Source organism: Rana temporaria, chromosome 12 (assembly GCF_905171775.1).
Source record: "Rana temporaria chromosome 12, aRanTem1.1, whole genome shotgun sequence".
In the NCBI taxonomy this organism is placed as follows: Eukaryota; Metazoa; Chordata; class Amphibia; order Anura; family Ranidae; genus Rana; species Rana temporaria.
The window spans coordinates 120,356,829-120,382,095 of NC_053500.1; the positions used below are offsets into that span (position 1 = coordinate 120,356,829).

General features: G+C 45.2%; 1 protein-coding gene across 3 annotated transcripts in view; it reads right to left on the bottom strand.

Moving 5' to 3' along the window:
• Positions 1-23,616, bottom strand: part of TOP1 (DNA topoisomerase I) — a 60,691-nt gene extending 37,075 nt beyond the window's left edge. For all 3 annotated transcript variants that reach the window (XM_040330405.1, XM_040330404.1, XM_040330403.1), the window contains exons 1-2: positions 23,354-23,616; positions 21,777-21,801 (exon numbers count right to left, since the gene is read on the bottom strand). In XM_040330405.1, coding sequence (XP_040186339.1) covers positions 21,777-21,801; positions 23,354-23,386 — 58 coding nt within the window. In that variant the 5' untranslated portion in view covers positions 23,387-23,616. The remainder of the gene's footprint in view (positions 1-21,776; positions 21,802-23,353) is intronic.
• Between the last annotated feature and the right edge of the window lie 1,651 nt (positions 23,617-25,267).

Sequence of the window (25,267 nt, forward strand, 5' to 3'; positions counted from 1 at the left end):
CTTTAAATGGGGGGGAATTGTTTAATAATTTTTGTTTTAGGAGTCAGTGCGGTGTGAATTGTGCCATACATTATGTATGGCTCAATTCACACCAAAACCATGCAGAATCCTTTTGTCCGCACTGGAATTGTATCGCATGGGTGTTCAGACCCATGTGATCTGATTAAACAGTTCGCACTGCGTTCTTTAAACTAATTTGCAGGGGGTCATTAACTTGATATTGATGTTCGCACTGCAGTACGTAAAATGCCTGCGATTCTGATGCGGTGCAGAAACCGCTGCGGTTCCCGCACCTCATCAGTGCAAACTAGGCCTTACACCAGGGGTAGGCAACATTGGCCCCCCAGCTGTGGTAAAACTACAAGTCCCATGAGACATTGGAAGACCCTGATCACAGGCATGACTCCTAGAGGCAGAGGCATGATGGGATTTGTAGTTTCACCACAGCTGGAGGGCCGATGTTGCCTACCCCTGGTGTAAGACCTAGTTCGCACTGATGAGGTGCGGGAACCGCAGCGGTTTCTGCACCACATCAGAATCGCAGGAATTTAACGCACTGCAGTGCGAACATCAATATCAAGTTAATGACCCCTGCAAAAAATAGAATACAGTTATTAAAGTTTATTACTAAAATCACAGTGTATATATGGACACATCTGTTCTGCAGTGGTTACTGGGCTCCTTTCAAACTGATCCAAAGGTGCAGAAAAGAGCACCTGTGGGTTACCTGCACTGAGCCATAGACTTCTATTACCTGCGAGTTTGGTGTGCTGAGAGTAGAGTGGGCTCTATAGAGCCGAGTGGGCTGCCATCCACCCGCTCCGCTTATTGTGGCCCGTGACCGGTTACTACGTCGCTTAAAGCGGAGGTTCACCCTAAAAACATTTTTCTAACATTACATTGTGCTTACTTCCAACATTGACAGTATGCGGATATTTTTTTTGCTGTACAGAACGTTGTATAGTTATTTTCCCCTCCACCTTCTGGGTACTAGCTCCCGTGGGAGTGGGTGTTCCTATGCAGAGGCCAAGTGATTGACATGATGACAAAAACTCCCCCCCCGGCGCATCACCAGTTTCCGAAAGAAGCCGAACGTCGGTGCGCAGGCGCCGTAAAGAGCCGACTCGCAGTTCGGCTTCTTTCGGAAACTCGTGACGCGCCTTATGCGCCGAGGGGGGAAGTTTTTGTCATCACATCAATCACTAAGCCTCTGCATAGGAATGCCCACTCCCGCGGGAGCCAGTACCCAGAAGCCGGGGGAAAATAGCTATACGACGTTATGTACAGCAAAAAAAAAAAAAATCAGTATACTGTCAATGTTGGAAGTGAGCACAATGTAATGTTAGAAAAATGTTTTTAGGGTGAACCTCTGCTTTAAGTGGCCCTTGCTCTTCAAAAAGGTTGGACACCCCTGCCTTACACCAACAGAAGGAATTAACTACCACAGTGCTCAACAGCACCGTGGTAGCCAATTGAGAACTACAAGCCGAGAGCTGCAAAGGCTGTTGGTACTTGTAGTCAATTGATTCACAGGGATCTGTAATCAATGATGCCGTCGTGTGGGTGGAGCCCTGCATGGCCGCACTCTTTGAATTGTAGCAAGTACAGGGAGTAGGAAGGGGTGCAGGACATGGCTGTAATGTTCACAAAGTTGAACTTATCCTTTAAAATGTAATCTATTGCTTAGTTAAGATTTAAAAGCAGAACTAAACCCTCTTATCCTTTTACAGCCAATGAAGCTGTCATTTAACTTGTGTGATCTGCAGCTGCCATGATGCTGCACATGTGATCAGTTATGACACCAGCCATTTGACCGTTCAGTTAAAAAGCACACGCAACCGACAGTTACTCACGGCATTCCTTGAGCGTAATCGTTTTGGGAAAGCGTTTAATTTAAACGAGTTTAGTTCGGTTATGGAATTCCAAATATAAAAACTGTTGTTTCTTCCATTTTCTACTTTGCAAGGATCTTATGCGAAGTCCGCTTCCGTTATTCAACCCAGCTGAATTTAAACACATTACTTCACTTATAGGTTCATAAAATATAATTGGGTAAAATGCTCATAACAGCTTTTCATTTTTGTAGTTCAGGTAAACATTTTAATAACTACGCTTATAAGCTACAGTTTACCTGGACTAAAGGTTAGAAAATTTACAATGTTTTTGGTGTCTTTCTGTAAGTCTAGCCATGTGCAAGTGACAAGTGGAAATGCCCCGGGCAATACTACATAGTTGTGCAAAAAAAAACACGTGCTACCATATCAGGTTGTTAAGCCTTGGAGGCATGCATTTTAAAGTTCATTTTCCTAGTATTGCAGTAATCACCCCCTAACCAGACATTAAAAAGAGAAGTACAGCCAAATGAGCTTGCTGTACTTCTCCTATGGCTCATAGGAGTCCCTTCTGCACTCCTATGACCCGTTTTCAGCAGACAACGGGGCTGACATCACAGAGCTGGTCCGGGGTCAGGAAGGATCGTGACCATCTGGTTGGGATCCACCCACAAAACCCCGCTCCGCCCCCTTCCTCCTTTTGGCATTGTCACTGGGCACCTGGCTGCGGGAGGGGGTGAAATTCCTTCCGGCACTACGGAGCCTCGGGAGGAAGTGGGAGCTGGAACCCTCTAAATCACAGGTGTCAAACACAAGGCCAGAGGGCCGAATCCGGCCCTCCAGGTCATTTCATGGCCCTCACACCTCCCTCGTCTCTGCCCCCACCTAGTGTCAGCAGCAGAGGGCACAGGACTCCTCCAGGCAGCAGCACAAGGCAAGGAGATGCACTGATGTAAGGGATAGTGGGGGGGGGGGGGGGTGCTGATACAACAGGCCCTTTGAGGGCAACCATTCATAATGCTGATGTGGCCCACAAGCAAATTGAGATTGACACCCCTGCTCTAAACAGAGGGTTTCAAGTACTCAGCTGTAACTAGGCTGTAGCACCATTTATACATGCCTTTATCAAAGACTAGAGAGACGGAAACAAATTGCCACTTGTAGATCTACACATTACCTGTCCTGTGGCAGACATTTGGATACTATGGGGAAAATTAACAGTAATCTCATTAAGCCGACTTCTGGGCAAACCTCTGAATATAAAGAAAGGTCTACTCTATAAGGAAGTTGGTATACCTGCCAAAGATTTGTATTCCTGTCACCCGGATGTAAGATTTACACACCTCTGCTTCGCAGCATTTGAGCTGCTACGGTCTTGTCCTACCCCCATCCTGATTGGACAGTGAAGGACAAGCAGACAACCAGCGAGTCCACTTAGCACTCTGATTTCTCCCATCAGCTTGCTTCTAGATCAGTGGTCTCCAAACTGCGGCCCGTTGCTTGCTTTTATCCGGCCCTTGGGACATTATTTCATCCACTGATACCAACATTGGGGCAAAAATGCTCCCACTGACACCCAACGATGGGACACAATTCTTCTCAATTATACCAATGTTGGGGCAAAAATGCTCCCAATGACATAAACGATGGAGCACAATTCCTCCCAACGACACCGATGGGGGACAATTCCTCCCAATGATGGGGGACAATTCCTCACGATGACACCAACGATGGGGTACGGTTTCTCTCAATGACACCAATAATGGGGCCCAATGACACCAATGATGAGGCACAATCTCATTGAAACAAACAACGGGGCATTATTTTTCCCCGGTGATTTCGGGACCTTTTCACTGACCACTGTCTGGCCCTCGTAAAGTCTGAAGGGCAGTAAATTGGCCCTTTTTTAGAAAGTTTGGAGCCCTCTGTTCTAGATGAACACTGCTGCACAACCAACATGCACGCCATACATGATTCAAATTTACCACAATTAGATATTATCTACCAGACACTTTCTTGAACAAGAACGCACAACTGCTATGGATAGAAAGACTAAAGAGATGTCTTGGCCTTTGCATCTGAACTTTGGTCTTCTGAATTTTTTCATGCCGAGCCAGACGACATTCTCAACCGGGGGGTTCCATGATGGAACGCTAGGACTCCTTCAGAGGTTAGAAACGATTGACCTCCATTCTGATGGTTCCCGGCATAGTTCTGGGTCCAATACCACTTGGAACCCTTGAAGATTCAGGAATCCCCCGTACAGACATACAAAGACCATTGGTGTCATTCCACTGGCTCTATTGGGGTAAAATGGGTGAGGAAGTCTGTGCCAAGTAGTGGGCTCGTACAGCACTTAACATGTGTATTTCTTCCAGTGAGGACGCAGAGTCCCAGAGCCTCCATTTCCCCTGCCTGGAAAAGCCTGATGGCATTACAGCCTAGGCAGAATCTCTTAAAGTGGTTGTAACACCCCCCCCCCCTTTTTTGCTACAGATAAGCCTATATTAAGGCTTACCTGTAGCTAGCCTGGATATCTCCTAAACCTACATGTTTAGGAGATTTCCCCCCCGTGTCTGCATGTGCCAAAGTGATTGGCACATGCACACTGAAGCAATGGCACGTCGTGCCGTTGCTTCAGTTAGCTGTGCCTTAACCGGCAGCTCCCGCACGCATGCACGGGAGTGACATCATCTCAGCTCCGGACAAGCACTGCGCTGGAGCCACGATACCGGGAAGCAAGCTCCAGGAGAGATTACCACGGCCGGAGGGGGGAGATGAGGACCGCTGCAGGGGCTTCGATCTAAGTAATACATAATGAGCTAGTATGCTATGCATACTAGCTCATAATGCCTTTGTCTTGCAGTTTTTTATTTACGGGTTTACAAACACTTTAACCAGAGCGCAAGGACTACTTTGCAATAACAGACACAGGTTTATTTGCAAATTATTCAGTTAATGTATTCATGCAGATTTGTGAAGAGAATATATATATATATATATATATATATATATATATATATATATATATATATATATATATATATATATATATATATATATATATATATATATATATATAAAAATATATACCACCAGTAATTTGTTTTGAACATTTAAAGCTTCATATTTGTTCTTCATGTGCTCCACACACTTAATATGAAGGAGAACAACTGCTTATTTTGAGCAACTTACACCGCACATAGAGTACCAAGAAGTTCTGAAAGAGACTTCAGTTTTTATCTTTCAATCTAAATTGGTGTATTAAAAAGGACCAACAGCTGTTCTTCATTAGATGTCACGTTCCTTGTAATCCAGAAGTTGGTTATAGAAGTTGGTGTTCAAAACACAACTCAAAAGTACATCTACTGAAATATAAAAGATCGATGGACACAGCCCGAGATTTAATCGTTGTATCAGTCAATTGCCCATCTCTTTGGGGCAGGAATAGTATATATATATATATATATATATATATATATATATATATATATATATATATATATATATTTTTTTTTTTTTTTATTATACACACACACACACACACACACACACACACACACACACACACAATTTTGAAATGGTGCCATCATTAAATGGGAAAAAACTTCCTAACCTGCCAGAAAAGAAGTTCCCGTACTTTCATCTACAACAATAGGTACTGTAGCACTTCGGCATGAACATGCACAACAAGTGTATTTTGGCATGAAATAAATGTATTTATGAACCAATTAAACATGTGACTACATACTGTTCATTTTGCCCATTTCTAGTTGTGCGCTTCATTTAATAGTCCCAAATGAATCCTCTTTTACTTGGAAAAGGAGGTGGTTGTCAGGTGCAAAATGACACTTTCAGGCGCTCAGACTAAAGTCTATTAGGGCCTAAGCCCACAATTAGGCCCCAGATAATCTCCTACAGCACACGGATCATTGTTAAACTCTTTTTGAATTGCGCTTCAAAATCACTGAGATGTGAATGGGGGCTAAGAAAGGGACACCTATGCGAGTGATAATAAGCATGTGTCGCCAATCAAAACGCACACCTACTCTTGTGACAGTTTCAACCTCCAACATTGTCATTAGGCCACGAGTGCTCAACCTGTGGTCCTGCAGCTGTTGCAGAACTACAATTCCCATCATGCCTCTGCCTTTGGAAGCCATGCTTGTAACCAAGACTTGCAATGGTCTCATGGAACATGTAGTTCCTGCAACAGCTGGAGGGCCAGAGGTTGAGCACCTATGCATTTGGCCAACAGCAATACAATTGTTGTAAAACAAGTTATGACGAAGGTGGCTTTTCTGTACAAGGTGTAAGGCAATTACCTAGGAAGCAGGTTATTAAATTTCTTCAGCAGATCAAGAATGTCAAAACAAACAAAAAGTATGCAACTGTCTGCATTGCCCACAGAATACAGATGCCACTTATCCATCCTAAAAGTGTTTCTAAAAGGCTGTAGTTTCTATGCATCAAGGTAAAAAACCTTCAGTATGCAGCTCCCCTCGCAGCCCCCATAATACTTACCTGAGCCTGATCGTGATCTAGCGATGTGCAGCTTTCCTGGCTTTGTCTCTCCTTCCTGGACCAATCAATGGCAGCAGAAGCCATTGGCTCCCACTGCTGTCAGTCAACTTTAGTAGCAAGTAAGCAGGGGGCGGGGCCAAATACAGGTGTGTGTCAATGGACACAACAGTAGGTCTCAGGAGCAAGCTTGCAAGAGCGCTCCCATGGGACTCTGCTTCCTCACTGGAAGAGATACAGCAGCAGGAGCCATTGGCTCTTGTAGCTGTTAATCACAGCCATGAGGAGGGAGCGAGGGCAAGCCACACACACACACACACACAATTACACATATACACACACACACACACACACAATTACACATATACACACACACACACACACACACACACACACACACACACACACACACACACACACACACACACACACACACACAGAGAGCAGGGCTCGGGAGCGAGCATGCACGACTGCCCTTATAGCAAACAGCATGCTACGAGAAATCTCAAGAGAAAAAGGAGCAGCCAGGAGACCCCGAAAAGAGGATCTGGGCTGCTCTGTGCAAAACCATTACACAGAGCAGGTCAGTATTGTTGAAACAAAAACATGTAATGTAAAGTTGCTAATAAACTGACAATACTGTATACATTATACCCATTTATGCAGCAGGTGGCACCGTGTTATAGTGTAGAGTTCTCATATTCCATGAGAAAACAGGATTTAATGTCCATCTATGCTTAATGCACTCATTTGTTCTCTTCCTGCTTCTGTCTCCATGATGTAAAGACATGTTCTGATATTTCTCCATGAAAAGTAAAGCCGTATTACTACATCCAAGAAGCTTCCAGCGCTTATTGTGCAGAGTATTGATACAAGTACGACAGGTTAAGGAGGAGGTTACCACTTTAAAGTGGTTCTAAATGCATAAAGATTTATATATTTATTTAACCTTAGTGCATCCTCTGCATTAAAGTGTAAGTAAACCCTCTCATCATTTTCAGCCAAGGAAGCTGCCATCTTTGCCTCTGTTTAATCTACAAATGCCATGCTGCTGCACATGTGATCAGTTATGACACCAGCCATTGGATAGTTTGACAGTTTGGTTGAGAGCATAACCAATGGGAGTGTTACATTTCCGGCACGTGCCGGAAATGTAACTGTTTTATGGATGGGTTTACTTCCACTTTAAGGTAAAAAACCTTCAATACAGTACCTGGCTCTTTTGATCCAGTGCTGTGCCAGTCTGCCCTTTCACACAGGACACATTGGCCCTGCTGCTTTAAATAAACCCTATGATGGAGCGGAGATGAGCCACACTGTGTATGGATGTGCACAGCCTAACTCGGGAGCGAACGCCCCTACAACACACAGCTTGCTATGGGGGCACCTACAGAAGAGGGGGCAACACTGTTGGGTGATCCCAGAAGAGCAATACCATTGCACAGAGCAAGCATGTATAACACTTTATTATTTAAGAAATAAAGAGGCCTTCACAATCACCTTAAAGATTATCTAAAAGCAGTGGTTCTCAACCTGTCTAGTGCCGTGACCCCTTGATAAAATTTCCCAAGTTGTGGGGACCCCTAACGGTAAAATTACTTTCCTATCGTGGGTTTTTGGCACCAAAGGCAAGACAAGTAATGAAGTAACCCACGGACATTTAGCGCTCCCTGAGTCCATTCCACTCGTACAATATTAAAACCCCTTATAGTACATTTTAGGATGTACCTCTCTTTGTTCTCCTTTCACTTTTATCTCTCTCTGTCCTAATTTTTTTGTTTGTTATCCCCATCTCTCTCTAGACGCCTTTCTTGTTCTCTTATTCTTTCCCTCCTTTTTGTTTCTCCCCCTCTTTTCCTCTCCCTTCCATGTATTCTCTATTTTTATTCCTTCTCTTACTCCCTGGTGGGGAGTATGGGATCAGTGGCAGTGCTGGCAGGGAGGTTGGGATCAGTGGCAGTGCTGGCAGGGAGGTTGGGATCAGTGGCAGTGCTGGCAGGGAGGTTGGGATCAGTGGCAGTGCTGGCAGGGAGGTTGGGATCAGTGGCAGTGCTGGCAGGGAGGTTGGGATCAGTGGCAGTGCTGGCAGGGAGGTTGGGATCAGTGGCAGTGCTGGCAGGGAGGTTGGGATCAGTGGCACTGCTGGCAGGGAGGTTGGGATCAGCCAACTTAGGCCCCATGCACACGAGACGCTGCTAAACTTGAGTTCAGAGGCATTTGGGCATTTTTTTCAACTGCCCCTGAACACATTTAATGTTATCCTATGTGTCCATGCACACGATCACGTTTTTTGGCGTTTCAAAGCAGTTGGGTTTAGGGGCGTTTTTCCAAACCCAAAATTTTGGGTTCAGAAGCTTTCAGCTTTTGCGTTTTAGACGCAAAACGCCGCTAAACGCGGCAAATGGAAGCACAAATAGTTTGATTCTGAGCTTGGGGAGGGTCTACAGTGTTTTGGGGATAAACGCTGACAGCCGCAAAACGCCGTGCAATTCGCGGCAAAAACGGGCGTTTTAAATGTCGGTTTTTGCCTTTGAAAAGCTGAGATTAGAGGCGTTTGTAATAGCGTCTCATGTGCATGGGGCCTTAGGTGCTCTTGATCAAGGTCATCTGCTGATCTGAGAACTGTAGTGGGAACTTTTAAAGGTAACTCTAATCACAGGTAGTGTTACTCACTGTGTCTCTGACTTTGTGGTTTCTCGTAGCAGTGACACCTATGCTGAAATCAGCAGATAGGGTCCCTCCAGCCCCTCCTACTTCACATTCCTCACCAGTCAGCTGACCTCTAGTCTCTGCCTCCCAGCTATGCCGTTAATGGGCGGCTGTGAAGAGGCCGAGTGGGCGGCCGCAGGCTTCAGGAACAGCCCAGGTTTTGGGGACCCCTGGCAAATCCTCATTTGACCCCCAAGGGGGTCCCGACCCCCAGGTTGAGAACCACTGATCTAAAGGCAAAAGAGTAAAACTATAAGATTACAGCCTACTAATCCCTTAATGTGGTGGCTGCATTCATTTTCTTTAAAGCCAAGAACATTTTCAGCAAGAACAGAAAATACTTGCCAGCAGGTATACCATCACTTCCTGTAAGCTGCAAACACTTCCTTCCTAGCTACCTTCTGCGGTCCACCAGTTTTCCCACCCCACATGTAAGAGATGGAGATTCAGACATGTTTTGTAGTCCATATCAGGACAGCAGACTAAGGTGACAACCACAGCTCCCTGTATAGATACAGTGGAGGAGTGACGGTCACCCAGGGGCAGAAATATGTATATAATTAATTTACAGGTTCACAAGGTGGAATAAAATTAAATAGAGAACACTTAGGGGGGGGGGGGGGGGATAAAATAAAAGAATAGAAATGCAACCAAAAAGTCAGCTGAGCTGAAATGAATTAAGTTTTTTGTTTCAGGGTTTAGAGACACCTAAAAATCTAAAGAGGTGAGATGCGATCAGCGTTTCTTATGCTTTGTACACGGGCATTGTACACAGCAAGCTTTTACATGTACAGAATGTGCAAAGCTTTCAGACAGCTTGATGACTTAAAAGCAACCTTTAGCTGGAAGATTGTAAAGAGATCATAATGCAGGCTGTCACATTAAAAAACAAGGTGTTCGCAGGCTTCAGTACTACTTGAATAAAGTCTGCAAGCAGCCATTATAGGGAATGGTGTAAGCATCCTTTTATGAGGCCATCCAAACCCCATTGGCTTTAGTGTAGCCCACTCACCTATTGCTTTTAAGCAGGCATGTCCAAAGTCCGGCCCGGGGGCCAAATGCGGCCCCCCTGTTGATTTAATTTGGCCCCCCTGGGGATTTGGATATATATTTTTTGTGGCCCCGAGGGCCACAAAAGATATATACTGTATTTATCGGCGCTGCCTTGGAGGGGTTTGCTTTTGCATGTTTGAGGCAAAGATTAGGGGTTTCTTTATTTTTAATTCAATATATTTTGAGGGTTTAAATTTTAGTTTAAATAAATAACACCCGATTCACATCCATGCGGTTTCTGGCGCCTGCATTTGATTGTGCTACTGAACTTCTTGATAATGCAGGGAAAAGGTCCATGCAACTTCTCCAAAAACATGCCCTTAGGGAAACCGCATAGTGCAGTGCGGGTCACATTATGGGAAAGGTGCTTCCCCCCCCCCAGTGTGTGGGGGTGCCATTAGGATTATTGGTACCCCTGTGCATCTAAGCGGCAGCTCTACTGGTGCAGGAAGACGTGCGATTGTACGCCTTTCTGCACCCGCTCACGTTTGAGCATACAGGAAGGAACTAGCTTACATACAGTACATCAGTCACCTTCCATATCTGTTCTAGCGCATAGAAATGAATGAAATCTTACTTTGACATTTGAATAAAGAAAAGTGAACTGCGCATTAAGTTGTAACAAGGCAGAAAGCACCGCTCCTCGCTGCCAGTATGCTACAATTGACAGCTTGTGTCCACTCTCACCAGTGCACTCATTAGAACACAAGGCCACGTCTACGCAGTGGGCTGCGATGGGCAAGGCAGCCCAACACATTGCAATGCATTTTTCTGAACCCGTCTCTACCACACAGCAACTGTAAACAGGCCATGACCTGGCTTAGGACAAGTACGCAAACCGATTTCCTGGCATTGCTTTGTTTTTTCTGCTAAAAAGGAAAGTACGTTTTTTAACTCTGCATGCTTGTCCTGGTTAAGGACTTAAAATAAATACAATAAGAAAAAAGAAAAAAAAAAAGTCAGATCAGCACGACAGCCAGGCAAATGGCATTATAAATATGATGGTCTGCAATGACAACTTCAAGTGTTTTCCAGTAAAGTTTTCCTTTAAACAACTGAAAACTCTATACTATGTGCTCTTCATGCCATCTTAATTGGGAGCTCAGTGGGGGGGTCTTTTTGTTTGTTTTTTTAAAAAGGCACTGCCTAAACCCCACCGGGATCTTTGTTTCCTCAATGTTTTCCAGGTAGATCTCAACCTCTAAAAATTTGCATTTCCTTGCTATAAAAGAAAAAAATTAATTACAATTAGAACAGTTTTGTGTGTGGGGTGTAAGGGTCCAGTTACACCATTTACGTTGGCTTTTGTTCAACTGCAGTCCCAGCACATAGACAAGGCAATACCATGTGTCAAATGATGCATCAGCACTGCTCAACAGGGACTGCAGTACAACGTGGCTCCTAATGTCAATAAGTCCTTAAAACACACAAAAATTGTACTGTACAGGTCTGTGAAACGTATACTCACCTAAATCCAAACTGCCCTTGAAGTTATAGTACTAGAGAAGTGACTACACCATCATATACCGAGTTCTTATATGAACATTGCAACCTATAATTACTAAAAACGTGAATGAGTCACAGTACTGCTTCATAAAGAGACACCATTGTCTTATTTTTTTCCCCCAACGTAAATGAGGGCAGCCTTCATGTTTCTTTTCCCTTAGCGACCAAAAACCTACAGAACTACAACCTCCCAGCAAAATTTTAAGATTAAAACATTAAATAAAAAAATGTTTTAAAAATATATATATACACACACACACACACACACACACACACACACACACACACCCCGTGTCTGACGGTACACATCTATGACCTTCATACCTGCCTCAATCCAGACTCTTTGAAGCGTTACTACGAGAGTGGTGACTACATACTTTCCTTTAAAGAACTATAAAACGAAACTATAACTACCACCTCATAGTGTTACCAAATTTCAGGTAAAAATGCAAGAACTGTCAAGTGGCTTACAGATACAGGCAGTCCCCTAGTTATGAACACAATAAGGACTGTAGGTTGGTTCGTAAGTTGCAACACTGCATTCGTAAGTGTAACTTCCGCCTGTGCATGGATGTGGGATGTTCCGGGCGATTTTATGTTATCTGGGGAGCTTCTGGCCATGTAGTACTGCAGTGTGGGATGTGTTCGGAGGTGCTCTGAGGTATCTAGGACCAGCGTGGAGCACAAGTGGACGGTATTTGAAGCTGTTCGTAAGCAGGAGTAAATCAGGGACTGCCTCTATGTGGTATGGCACATCTGAATTTTTATTTTATACACTTAAATCCAAACTGCCCTTAAAATTTCCAGTAGGAGAGCGGTGACTACACCTTCATATACCAAGTTCATACGGCAACCTAAAATGTGAAGGAGTTGCCAATACAGTTTTGCTTTACAAATATAAAAGGCTTTCGGTAAATAAGGTCAGCAATGGCAACCTTTAGGTTTCTTTCAGCAACAGTTTCCATCAACTTCTAAAAGCTTATAAAAAGGGCAGTAGAGTATAAAACTACCACCTATTGGCGCTACAAGATTTAGAGGTAAAAACTCAAGAGAAATAAATGAAGTTTCACTATGAAAGTGGTAACTACATAAATTTCTTTAAAAACTAAAAGCTATACAGACATACCCCACTTTTAAGTACACAATGGGACCGGAGCATGTATGTAATACGAAAATGTACTTAAAGCGAAGCAATACATTTTTTCACTTCTAGGCCGTAGTGTGGGCGCCAGGGGCTGTAGTGTGGGCGCCAGGGGCTGTAGTGTGGGCGCCAGGGGAACACTCACATGTAAATAAGCTCATCAAATGCAAGGGGGGGCCGCTCCAATCCATCCCCCGGACATCGCGCTGAGGACAGCATACTGTGGCTGACAGGGGAGCCACATAAACCACTGAGTGGATGTTATGTCACTGGAGGTGGGGACGCGGCCAGGATACAGGAAGAGCACACTGGAACAGAGCAGGCTACGTGCTCAGCTTCAGTTCTGTCTAGTGCAGGTGCATGGAGCGGGAATATTTGTACTTGTGAGGCACTTTACGTACATTCGCGGGTATGTCCGTACTCACGAGTGTACGTAAAGTGAGTGTCCGTAGAGCGGGGTATGCCTGTACTACACTATGGGGGTTATTTATAAAAGGCAAATCCACTTTGCACTACAAGTGCACTGCTAGTGCACTTGGAGGTGCAGTCGCTGTAAATCTGAGGGGTAGATCTGAAATAAGGAGAAGCTCTGCTGATTTTATTATCCAATCAGGTGCAAGCTAAAATGCAGTTTTTTATTCTCCTTTCAGGTTCCCCTCAGATCTACAGCGACTGCACTTTGAAGCTCACTTTTAGTGCACTTTCAAGTTCACTTGCAGACTGCAGTACACTTGTAGTGCAAAGTGGATTTGCCTTTTGTAAATTACCCCCTATATCTACTACTACTCAGCATTCCAAACTCTTGAGGTAAAAATTCAAGAACAGTAAAGCGACATACTGATGTCATATTGTACAAATCTATGAATTTTTTACAAACTTAAAATCAAACCTCTGTCGAAGTTTCATCATGAGATACATGCATTTCTTTAAAGACTAAAAGCTATACTATAATTACCATTTCTCAGCATTCTGAAATCTGAGGTAAAAATTCAAGAACAAATATTCAAGAATATTAAAAGACATACCACTGCGTCGTACTCTACATTTCTACAAATTTTATATCCAAACCTTCCTCGACATTTCAGTACGAGAGCAGTGACTACACCATTTAATTTAAAGCTTTCAGGTGCATACCAAAGCCTATAATTACCAAACTGACTGACTCACTGACACAGTTTTGCTTCGTAAATACAAAACGCCTTTAACTTATTTTTGTTGCTGTAAATGAGAAGTCAGCAATAGCAGCCTCCATGTTTCTTCCAGGAACTTTCCAGCAACTAAAGACCTATAAAAAAATTAGACTGCAACTAAATCTTCTGGTGTTCCAAAAGTGTCAGGTAAGAAACGTAAAGTGACGTGCAGATTTGTTGTACCGTACAAATCTATATATTTTATATGCACTCAAATCTAAATGTCCCTCAGCGTTTCAGTATGGGAATGGCAACTACATTATCATATACCAAGCTCAGGTGTATACAGCAACCAAAAAACCTGAATTGTCCGACATGGTTTTGCTTGGTAAACTATATATATTTTTTTCCCCCTGTAAAAATGAGGGGTCAGCAATGGAAGCCTCCGTGTTTCTTTCAGCAATGGTTTCCTTTATAATAAAACACACCCCCACCTCTTGGCGCTACAAGATCTTCAGGTTAAAATAAAGACACTGAAATGTCTTGTACAGACAGATCTACAAATTTGTCCTAAATCCAAAACATTTCCTCAGTTTCAGTACAAGGGCAGCAACTACATGTGTTCCGTTAAGAACTTAGGCCCCTTTCACACTAGGCGGATTCGTCGCAGCGGAGTCCGCCAGCTCAGCAGGAGATCTCTTCGTGGATCTCCGCTGAGCTGGCGGATGACAGGTCCCTCTCTGCTCACTGAGCGGGGAGGGGCTTGTCCAGCTCCGCTGTCTGCTATGGAGAGATCTGATAAAAAACGGACAGCATGTCCGTTTTCATCAAATCTGATCCGCCACGGATGGATGGTGACGTATCGCCATCCGTTTGATTTTTAGCGGATCGGGTCGAATGTCAGCGCTGACATCCGATGCTCCATAGAGAAGAATTGAGCGGCCGTTTAGGTCCGCCGAAAAAACTGACAGGCGGACCTGAACGGCCCGACCGTGTGAGCGAGTAACTTGTATAGCGCTACAAATGCGAACTAAATCGCCTCAAGGCACTTCCAATGTCGTCATCTAGCCACGCTTCAGAATAGATGGGTTTTACGGGTTTTTTTTTCTGAAGGCCCGACGGTTTTCTTCCATCTGAATGTCTGTAGGTAGAGCGTTCCATAGCCGGTCATTGGACTGCGAATCTTCGTTCTTCTAGGCTCCTTTCACATGGGGCGGATCAGCAATGATCCGCCTCCGTATGCTCAGCAGGGATCGCTCCGTTGATCCCCGCTGAGCCGGCGGATGACAGGGCGGTCCACGCACACTGTGCAGGGACCGCCCTATCCTTTCTCCGCTCTCCCCTATGGGGGGGGAAAATCGGATGAACGCGGACCGTATGTCTGTGTTCATCCGATCCGCAGACGGAAGGAAAAAAAATAGGGTTTTCTTCCGTCTGCAGAATCGGACGAGATCGGGTGTCAGCGGATGTTCATTCGCTGACACCCGCAATCTCATTAGGGACCAATATATGTCCCTTTTTCATCTGCAAACGGATGTATGAAAACGCGGACATACGGTCCGCAGGTGTGAAAGGGGCCTTAGGTTTGTAGTGGGTGTGAAGGTGCCTAAAAAGCTGTACTACACCTCAACTACCACCTTCTGACATTCTTTCAGGTAAAAATCCAACAGTAAAGGGATGTCGTAGACTCGTAGTGCATGTATCCATGAATTGTATACTTGCCTAAAACTATGTATTTTTTTCTTAAAGCTGGGTTCACACTTAAATCAGATGCAGCTCACAGCAGGGGTCCGGTATGTTCGTGTTCTGTTTTTAGGGATGAATCGGGCCTGAATTCAGATCTGAAACAGAGCCAAAGACGCACAGCACCGCCACGGAGATGTGTGAACCGGGTCAATGAGACTCGGCCGATCACAGATCGGAGTAAGGGGCCCGATCCCAGCCCCTCCCCACGTTATCAGCCAATGTAAATGGAAGATCAGCAATCTGCTTTTTCTTCTTATACTGACAGTGTGAGAAAAAAAAAAAAAAAGCCAATCACCGGCTTCTGTCAAAAGGGACATCGATGCCAAAGAGGGCAAGACACCACCAAAAGTTACCTGCTTGCAACATTTTATAAACAAAATACATACATACATACATACATACACACACACACACACACACACACACAGCAGTGATTAAATACCACCAAAAGAAAGTTCTATTTGTGGAGGAAAAAAATGTTTTAATTGGGGTCCAGTGTTACATGATCGTGCAATTGTCAACGAGTGACAGCACCGAAAGCTGAAAATTGGCCTGGGCATGAAGGGGGGTTTAAGTGCCCAGTAAGCAAGTGGTTAATATTCAACAACAGCAAAGCGACATACTGAGGTTGTACATATCTATGCATCTTATAACCAGCTACCGTAAATCCAAGTCTTTCAGCACAAGAGCTGTGACTACAAATATTCTGTAAAAGGTTAAGCTGACCTTTCCTAAAAAAAAAAAAAAAAAAAAAAAAAAAAAAAAACTAAAATAATAAACACACTGCACCATTGCTCAGCGTTCCAAATTTCAAGAAGATTCAAGAACAGTAAATCAACCTACTGACATGTTGTACTGTACAAATCTAAGTTTTATACCCACCTAAATCCAAACTTACCTTGAAGTTTCAGCACGAGAGCACCGACTACAAAAATTCCATCAAAAACTAAAAGCTATACTATATGACCATCACTCCTTGGCATCCAACATTTATATAAAAATGCAATAACAGTAAAGAGACATACCGCCATGTCGTCTTGTGTTTAATACCAACCTAAATCCAAACGTTCCTTGAAGATTCAGTACGACAGCAGCGACTACATACAGAACTAAAAGCTATACCTACTACTTTTCTCAGCATTCCATAACTTTGAGGTGAAATTTAATGTAGATTAAAAAAGGTGCATTCACACTGTCCTGATGCGGCCCTGCTGCGCTTTGGGCAAAGAGCAGCTAACCTGCTATTTTAATGCGTGTTAGCCGCACTTTCCTACAGACTTTTTGGATGTCCAGCAGTTTAGGTGTGGTTTCAGAAAGTGCACCAAAGATGCAGCACAAAAGGTGCGGTTTAAGACCACAGAAAGTCATGGAAGTCTATAGGAAAGTGCAGCCAACCCATGCAAAAACTGCAGGTTAGCTGAACTTTGGCAAAAGGCCAGCATGAGGACATCCTATAGTGACGTGTACAGTGCAATATTGGTACAACTTTAGAGCCGGTTCACACAGAGGCAACCAGACTTGGGGCCCTTTCACACCTACGGACAAACGGCCCGTTTATTACAAGTCCGTTTACGGACTTGTAATGTATCCCTATGGGATTGCAGACGTTAGCGGATGATGCATCCGCTAACGTCCACGACCATCCGCAAAGATCCGCTTTTGCGGACGGAAGAAAACCCTATTTTTCTTCCGTCCGGCAGAACGGATCGGATGAATACGGACACACGGTCCGTATTCATCCGATTCCCCATAGGGGAGAGCGGAGAAGAGACAGGGCGGTTTCTGCACTGTGTGCGGGGACCGCCCTGTCTGCCGACAGCTCAGCGGCAATTTACAGAGAAATCCCCGCTGAGCCAAAGGGCTAACGGAGCGGATCAATACGGATCCGCTCCATGTGAAAGAGCCCTAACAGCGTGACTTTGTAAGGCAACTTCAGCGTGACTTGGAACAACTTACAACGCGACTTAAAGTTGCCTCCAGGACAGGCGACTTTGGCTGTGGCCAATCACAGAATAATCAGCTCTGTGGGAGGGCGGGGTTTGCCTGAGTAAACCATTTTCTCTTCCTGTAAAGTTGCTTCAGTTCAGACTGATCTGACTTTGGAGGCAACTTCCATTGAAATCTATGGGTACAAGTTGCCTAAAAGTCGCCTTTAAAGTAGTACAGGAACCTTTTCTTAGGTCGGAGTGACTTCAGTAGTGTACATTAAGACGGCTCTCATTCACTTCAATTGAATTTCTCATGTCGCGCGACACAAGTCGGATCCCAAATCGCGGTAGTGTGAACCGGCACTTACTGTACTTCAGTTTTTACCGAAATTTTTTGGATTGCCAGTTGGGGTAGTTTTTCATTGTTATAGATACTGTACCTGAAAGAAATATGGAGGCTGCCATTGCCGACCTCCCATTTAGGCTCGGTTCACACGGTCGTGACTTGGGATCCAACATATGAGACCACACACACACACACACACGATATGTGAAATTCCATGTTAGTCAATGAGAGCTGTCTTAGTTAGCACTACTGAAGTTGCTCCAACTTTAGAAAAGGACCCTGTACTACTTCAAGGTAAATTCTATCAGACTTGTGCCCATAGATTTTAATAGCAGTCACCTCCGAGTCGGATCCCCATCTAGATGAGATTTGGATCTGACATTACAGGAAGATTACCCAGGCTTTCCTGAAAGTGGCTTCTAAAGTCGTAGCAAAGTAGTACTCAAGTCAGCAGGAAGTCGCCTGGTAAAATAGCGCAGGTTCCAGTATTGTGAACTGAGCCTTATGGCCAAAAAGTTTAAAGGAGTTTGTACTTATGAACCAAAACCGTGGCAGTCGTGGTTTAGTATTGTGTAGTAGTAGGCCGCTATACCAAAAATTGGTGACTTTTGCACTGGAAAGTTTTGATTTAATTGGATATAAAATTCATAGAGATACAGATCGACAAAGCAGTATGTCTCTGTACTGTTCTTGAATTATTTTACTTTAAAATTTTGGATTGCCAGGAGGTGGATGTTTTTAGTCGTTATAGATCAGGGGTGGCCAACCTCTGGCCTGCGGCACCCTCTGAGGTTGCCCGCCACCTCCTGCTCTGGGAGAGATACGCAAGCCCATATCATGAGTTCCCGAACCTGCCATCCCTGAGCATCAGTGTGAAGAACTAAGTGGACGCTAGAGGAAGGAGTGGATGCTTCCAGTATAGCGCCGACTCCTGTCACAGGCAGAGTGATAGCAAAAGGTACGCCGTCTGTGACAGGAGAGATACAGGAAGCATCAGCTCTGCTCTCTACTGCTTCCTTCAGCGCTTGCTCCTGTTACACTGATGCTCAGGGATGGTGGGTCAGGAACTAGCCAGCAATACCCGCCAGCAGCACTCAGCGATACCTGCATAAATCCTGAGGAAGAAGTGAAGTTTGAGGTCAGCTGAGGTGCAGGTAAACTGCAGTGCAGAAAACTTCTGTGTGGCGGCAGCCTTAGGCCCCTTCCACACGATCAGTCCCGCTTGACGGACCCTCCATTCACCTCTATAGAGCGGCACGACAGACTTGTGTTACCACCACCACCACCAGCCAGCCCCACCCCCCCCCCCCCCAATCGATTTCACTTAAAAATACAGAAGGGGATCTTTTGCCCTTCTGTCTGGGTGGATCAGAGGGCCCATAGAGTAGATCGGACTGTGTCCGTGTCGGCTTCACTCACTGTGACCAACGACCGGTTACCAAGTTGCCCTCGCTCCTCAAAAAGGGTGGGCACCCCTGTTAGAGCCAGTTCACACAGAGGCGGCCAACTCTGAAGCTGCCCTATACAGCATGGCTTGCAAAATGACTTCTCTATAGAAGTCAATGCAAGCCGCTCTGAAGTCACCCTAAAGTAGTACAGGAACCTTTTCCTTAATCGGAGCGACTTGAGTCGCTCCTATTAGAACGGTTCCATTGTGCAGAATAGAGCGCAACTTAGGCGGCCAAGTAGCCTCACAGGTCACCCCCGTGTGAACTGGGTCTTATAGATACTCTACCCGAAAGGAACACGGAGGCTGCCATTGCCGACCTCTCATTAAAAGTACTGTCACACTGGGGCGTTAGCTGCGCTTTACCTCTGTAATAGCTGCGCTTTTAACCTCCGCTAGCAGTCGAATAAGGGGTTAATAGCACCCGCAAATTGCCGCTGCCGAAGCACTTTGGCATTGATTGCTCCCCCACTGCCCTAAACATGCTGTTTGCGGGACTTTTTCTAAAGTCCACAAGCGCACTGCCCCAGTGCAAAAGCACTCGGGCGCTCTCACACTGGGGTTGCAGGGGGAGGTGTTTCAGGTGCCATTTTTAGTCCAAACGTGCATGAAAAATGCAGGGTCTTATGGCAGAAAAAGTTAAAGTGGTTGTAAACCCACATTTTTTACTTTTGCCTACAAGTAAGCCTATAATAAGGCTTGCCTGTAGGTATACAGAATATCTCTTAAACCTGAACAGTTTAGGAGATATTTCCCCTCGCAATGCGCCGCTGATTGCAGCGGCGCATGCGCAGGGGGATCCTCGGCTGAAGGGCCGGCCGCCGCCGGCCCTTGCCGGAATGAAATCTTCCGCGCACTTGACGTCATCGCCGCTCCAGCCAATCACAGCGCTGGAGCGGCGATACCCGGAAGACACGCTCGGCGTGGACCAGGTAAGTTCCCTACACCTCGTTCCGAGGTAAGTATTTCATAATGAGCCAATATGCGGTGCATACTAGCTCATTATGGCTTTTGCCTTGCAGGTGTAAAAAAATAATAATGTATATGCGGGTTTACAACCGCTTTAATAGGTGATTTGTACTTATGAACTAAAACTCAGTCGTGGTGTAGTAGTAGGCCGCTATATCAAATATTGTAGTCACAACTTTTGTACTGGAAAGTTTGGGTTTAGGCGAATATAAAATTCATAGAGATGTACAGGATGACAAAGCGGCACATCTCTTTGCTGGTCTTGTATTTTTACCTCAGAATTTTGAATTCCCAGGAGGTGGTAGTCTTTTTGTGGTTATAGATACTGTACCTGAAAGAAACATGGAGGCTGCCATTGCTGACCTCTCATATATGGCAATAAAGTTAAAAGGAGTTTGGTACCAAAACTGTCAGTGGTGGTGTAGTAGTAGTAGTAGTAGGCCGCTATATCAATATTGTAGTCACAACTTTAGTCCTGAAAAGTTTGGATTTAGATGGGTAAAAATTCACAGATATATACACTATGACATATCGCTACATCCACATTTTTATTTGTTTTTTTACCCACCTAAACCCAAACTTTTCCATATGAGAGCAGGTGACTACTCTAATTTTTCACGTGCAAATCACAACCTGGTAATTACTAAAAACGTGACCGAGTCACTGACACAGTTGTGCTTCGTAAACACCAGACATCATTGTCTTTATTTTAATTTTTTCACCAAAACATTGGTACCAGTCCAGCTTTAGGAAAAAATAAAACTTTATTAAAGTGTTTTGTTCATAAAGAATTAGCATTGTTAATAGTGACTGGATAATGTATAGCAGCTCCCAGAGTCATTAGTTGTCTCTGAGCACATTTATAAATATAATAATGTGTGGTAATGAGATATGGACACAATATAAATGGTAATAAATAGTGATTTGAGTAGATTTCAGGAATGTGGTAGTGTGTGGTGCAGACAGCCCAGGCCTCTAGCAGCAGCCATGTCAGCCCTGCAGCCCAGGCCTGACACACACACACTGCTCACTCACTCACAGGCAGCAGAGAAAAAGAAAATGGCGCAGAGACTAAGTCCCCACCGCCTGAAAGCCGACTTTCAGGCGAGGAAAACTGTGGGGAAACAAGGTCGGAGGAGCCCGGGGAGGACGGCATATTGGAGATCGGTTCGGTCTGAACAAAAATATGGCGTTTTTAGCCGGGGGTCACCTTCCACGGGCCGGATGGAAGGCTCTGGAGGTGAACAAAGGAGCCGGTGAGCGAGCAGACGGGACTTAGTCTCTGGACGCCATGTCTGCCCTTTCTAGAGGAGGAAGGAGAGTGAGAGGGGAAGGAGGAGGAGGGGGGATGGGAAAAGAAGGAAAAACAAGGGGAGCCCACACCCCAATCCACACATATTGCAACCCCAAAATGTGCCCCACACTAACCGGGGGACCCCAGGACTTACCGTTTGCCCGAAAACTCGCGTCGATCTACAGGAAAGAGAAAAAGAAATCAGGACATGGGGGTGCTGGTCACATAAAAGAGGGCTCTGCATACTACCCGCACCCCAAAAACAAAAATCACACTTTACTGGTGGAGGTCACCATACCCTCTAAATAAAGGGGGACCCCCAATAATCAGAACCCCCAGAACACAACAGATCCATCCTATAACATTACATGTAGCAGATCCTAGTTATAAAAAGTATCTGATCATTGTTATAACATACATCACAACCCCCCCTAAATAAAGGGGGCACCCCAATACTTCATCAGATCACATCTATAGTAGAATACAATATAAATCAGATCATAAAACATAATAATATGCCTCAGATCCTACCTATTGCATGTATCAGACCCTAGTTATAAAAAAAAAAAAAGTATATGATCATTGTTATAACATGCACCCCCAATAAACGGGGGCACCCCAACACCTCATCAGATCACATATATAGTTAAATATAATATAAATCAGATCATAAAAAACATACAAGCTGTATCAGATCCCACCTATAACATTGCATGCATCAGATCCTAGTTATAAAAAGTATCTGATCATTGTTATAACATGCACCCCCCTACCAATAAAGGGGGCACCCCCACATCTATAGTATAATATGGATCAGATCATAAGATATACAAGATGAATCAGATCCTTTCTAGAACAGGATGTTTAGATCCTATTTATGAAAGTACCTGATTATATTTATAGGACAGGGTGCACTATTACCCCCCCCCCAAATAAAGGGGGGGTCCCCCAATAAGTCATCAGAGCCCATGGATCTTATTAAATGTTTTAGTTCCAATTTATGAAAAGATCTGATCCTATTTGTACAAGATTCATCAGATCCCAACTATAAATGGAGGCCCCTACCTGTAAAGAGTGATCAGATCCTTTAAGATTTATCAGATCTTACCAATAATATAATAATATTAAAGTGTATCAGATCCCATTTGAGCTATAACATAAGATCCCACCCATAATCACTGTATCAGATCCTAGAACATAAGTGTAGAAGGCCCTACCTCTAATATAAGGGGGTATCAGATCCTACCTAGAACAAATGTAGGAGATCCTGTAATATAAAAGGATCTTATATTATAATAGAAGATGGGGGAGATCCCACATATAATAAATGGATCTGATCCTATAGTATAAATATAATATCTATAATCAGATCTGGCTCATGGCCTCCTAAAGGTGGGGGGGGGTAAAGTTCATGTCCAGGGCCTGGATGTTTCTGGGGGTGAATGGATTAGATGCTGGGGGGTGATCAGAGATCAATTATAACTGTCAGGGTGAATGGGGGGGCTGTGGTGGGATTGTGGGGGGGACAGCATGCGTTTAGAAGGTTGGGAAGACTGAGGAGGAAGCAGAGAAAACTGTACAGCTGGAACACGAGCTCACTGATAACATTGTGGCCGTTTAAAGGGATTTCTCACCCGGATCTGGTGGATTCCAGGAACTGGGGCAGACCATGTGGCTGGGGGGGCTCATCTATGAAACGGGGGGGGTGGGTAAGGAAGGTGACCAGCTTACCTGTGAGTCGTTGAGACTGTTATCCCCACTCATCCTCACCAAGTACAGAGAGAGGGGTCACCGGTGAATGAATGGAGTGGGAGCCGGTAAGGAGCCTAGGCGTCGAGCACAGAGATCTGCTGGAGAAGAGTCAGCAGTATGGACGGCTCCCGTATTGTGTGTGTGTCTGGGGGAAGGAGCAGGGTACAGCCAGGAGAAGCAACAGCAAAATGAGAGTGGGCAGAGACACACAGCGGATTGTGTAACAGCTAAGTCCCGATTTAGCCCGACTGCGCAGGCGCATCTCATTTAAAAGGCCCCGATAGGTGGAGCGTCGGCAGAGCGAAGGCCACGCCTCTTCCTTCTTTGCTTCTGCAAGGAGAAGTTCACTCCCGGCTGGTGGATGAGGCCGGTATGACACTGCACCGGTCCGATGTGCTGAGCCGGCTGTTACTGTAGTGACCGCGTCCCCGCCGGGTCATCCGCATCCGGCACAGCTCACTAATACTCCATAGGGGGGTCACTCCTCTACACTGGAGGTGTGCAGGATCAGGAATACATGAGATGGGTGTGTTTTATTGTTTAGATGAGAGAGGATTCCATTACAGATCAGGGAGGGCCAGTCAGCAATGGCCCGGATTCAAAGAGATCTGCACTCTATTTGCGGAGGCGCAGGGAAATGATTTTGCGCTGCCCTCGATTCACGGAGCAGCAGCTCCGTAAATTGCGAGGGCGCGCCGGCAAAATTGCCCGGCGTAAGCGCGCGCAATGTAAATGATTCCGCCGGGGGCGGGAATCATTTAAATTAGGCGCGTTCCCGCGCCGATCGTAAAGCGCATGCGCCGTCGGGAAAGTTTCCCGACGTGCATTGCGGCAAATGACGTCGCAAGGACGTCATTTGCTTCAAAGTGAACGGCGTCCAGCGCCATTCACGTATCACTTACGCAAACGGCGTGAAATTCAAATTTCACGACGCGGGAACGGAGGGTATACTTTAGCATTGGCTGCCCCTACTATTAGAAGGGGCAGCGTTACGCTAAAGACGCCGTACGGAAACTCCGTAACTTGCGTACGCAGGGCCCGCGCAACATTGTGAATCGGCGTAAGTATGCAATTTGCATACTATACGCTGACCACAATGGGAGCGCCCCCTAGCGGTCAACGCAAGAATGCAGCCTAAAATCTGCGTGGCATAAGAGCCTTATGCCACGCAGATTTTAGGCTGCAGTCGGCGTAACGAGTTCTCTGAATCAGGAGAACTCATTACGCCGGCACAAGTCAGCAATTGCGCTGCGTAACTATGGTTACGCAGGCGCAATTGCTTACTGAATCTGGGCCAATTTTTTCTTCCAGCAGAGGAGGTCTGAATCTCCTGTCTGTGGCTATGAGTCCCAACCTTTAGCCGGATTCAGAAAGACTTACGCCGACGTATCTACTGATACGCCGCCGTAAGTCCAAATCTGCGCCGTCGTATCTATGCGCGGATTCTTAAAATGAAATACGCCTGAATTTTGCCAAGATACGACCAACGTAAGTCTCCTACGCCGTCGTATCTTGGGTGCATATTTACGCTGGCCGAAAGGGGCCCTTCCGTTGATTTACGCGTTGAATATGTAAATGAACTACATACGCCGATTCGCGAACGTACTTGCACCCGTCGCTGTAATTTACGTAAGGCGTTTTTCCGGCGTAAAGTTAAACCACCAAAAAGCTGGTCTAAGTCTTTAGGGTATGGACGTCGGAAGTGCCGTCGGATTTTACGTTGTTTACGTAAGTCGTACGTGAATGGGGCTGTGGGCGTAAGTTAGGTTCACGTCATACGCATTGAGCCGTCGTATCTTAGGGAGTATTTGCGACATGATTCTGAGCATGCGCCGTTCGTTCGGCCATGCATTCACATGGGGTCACGCTTCATTAGAATACTACACGCCCACT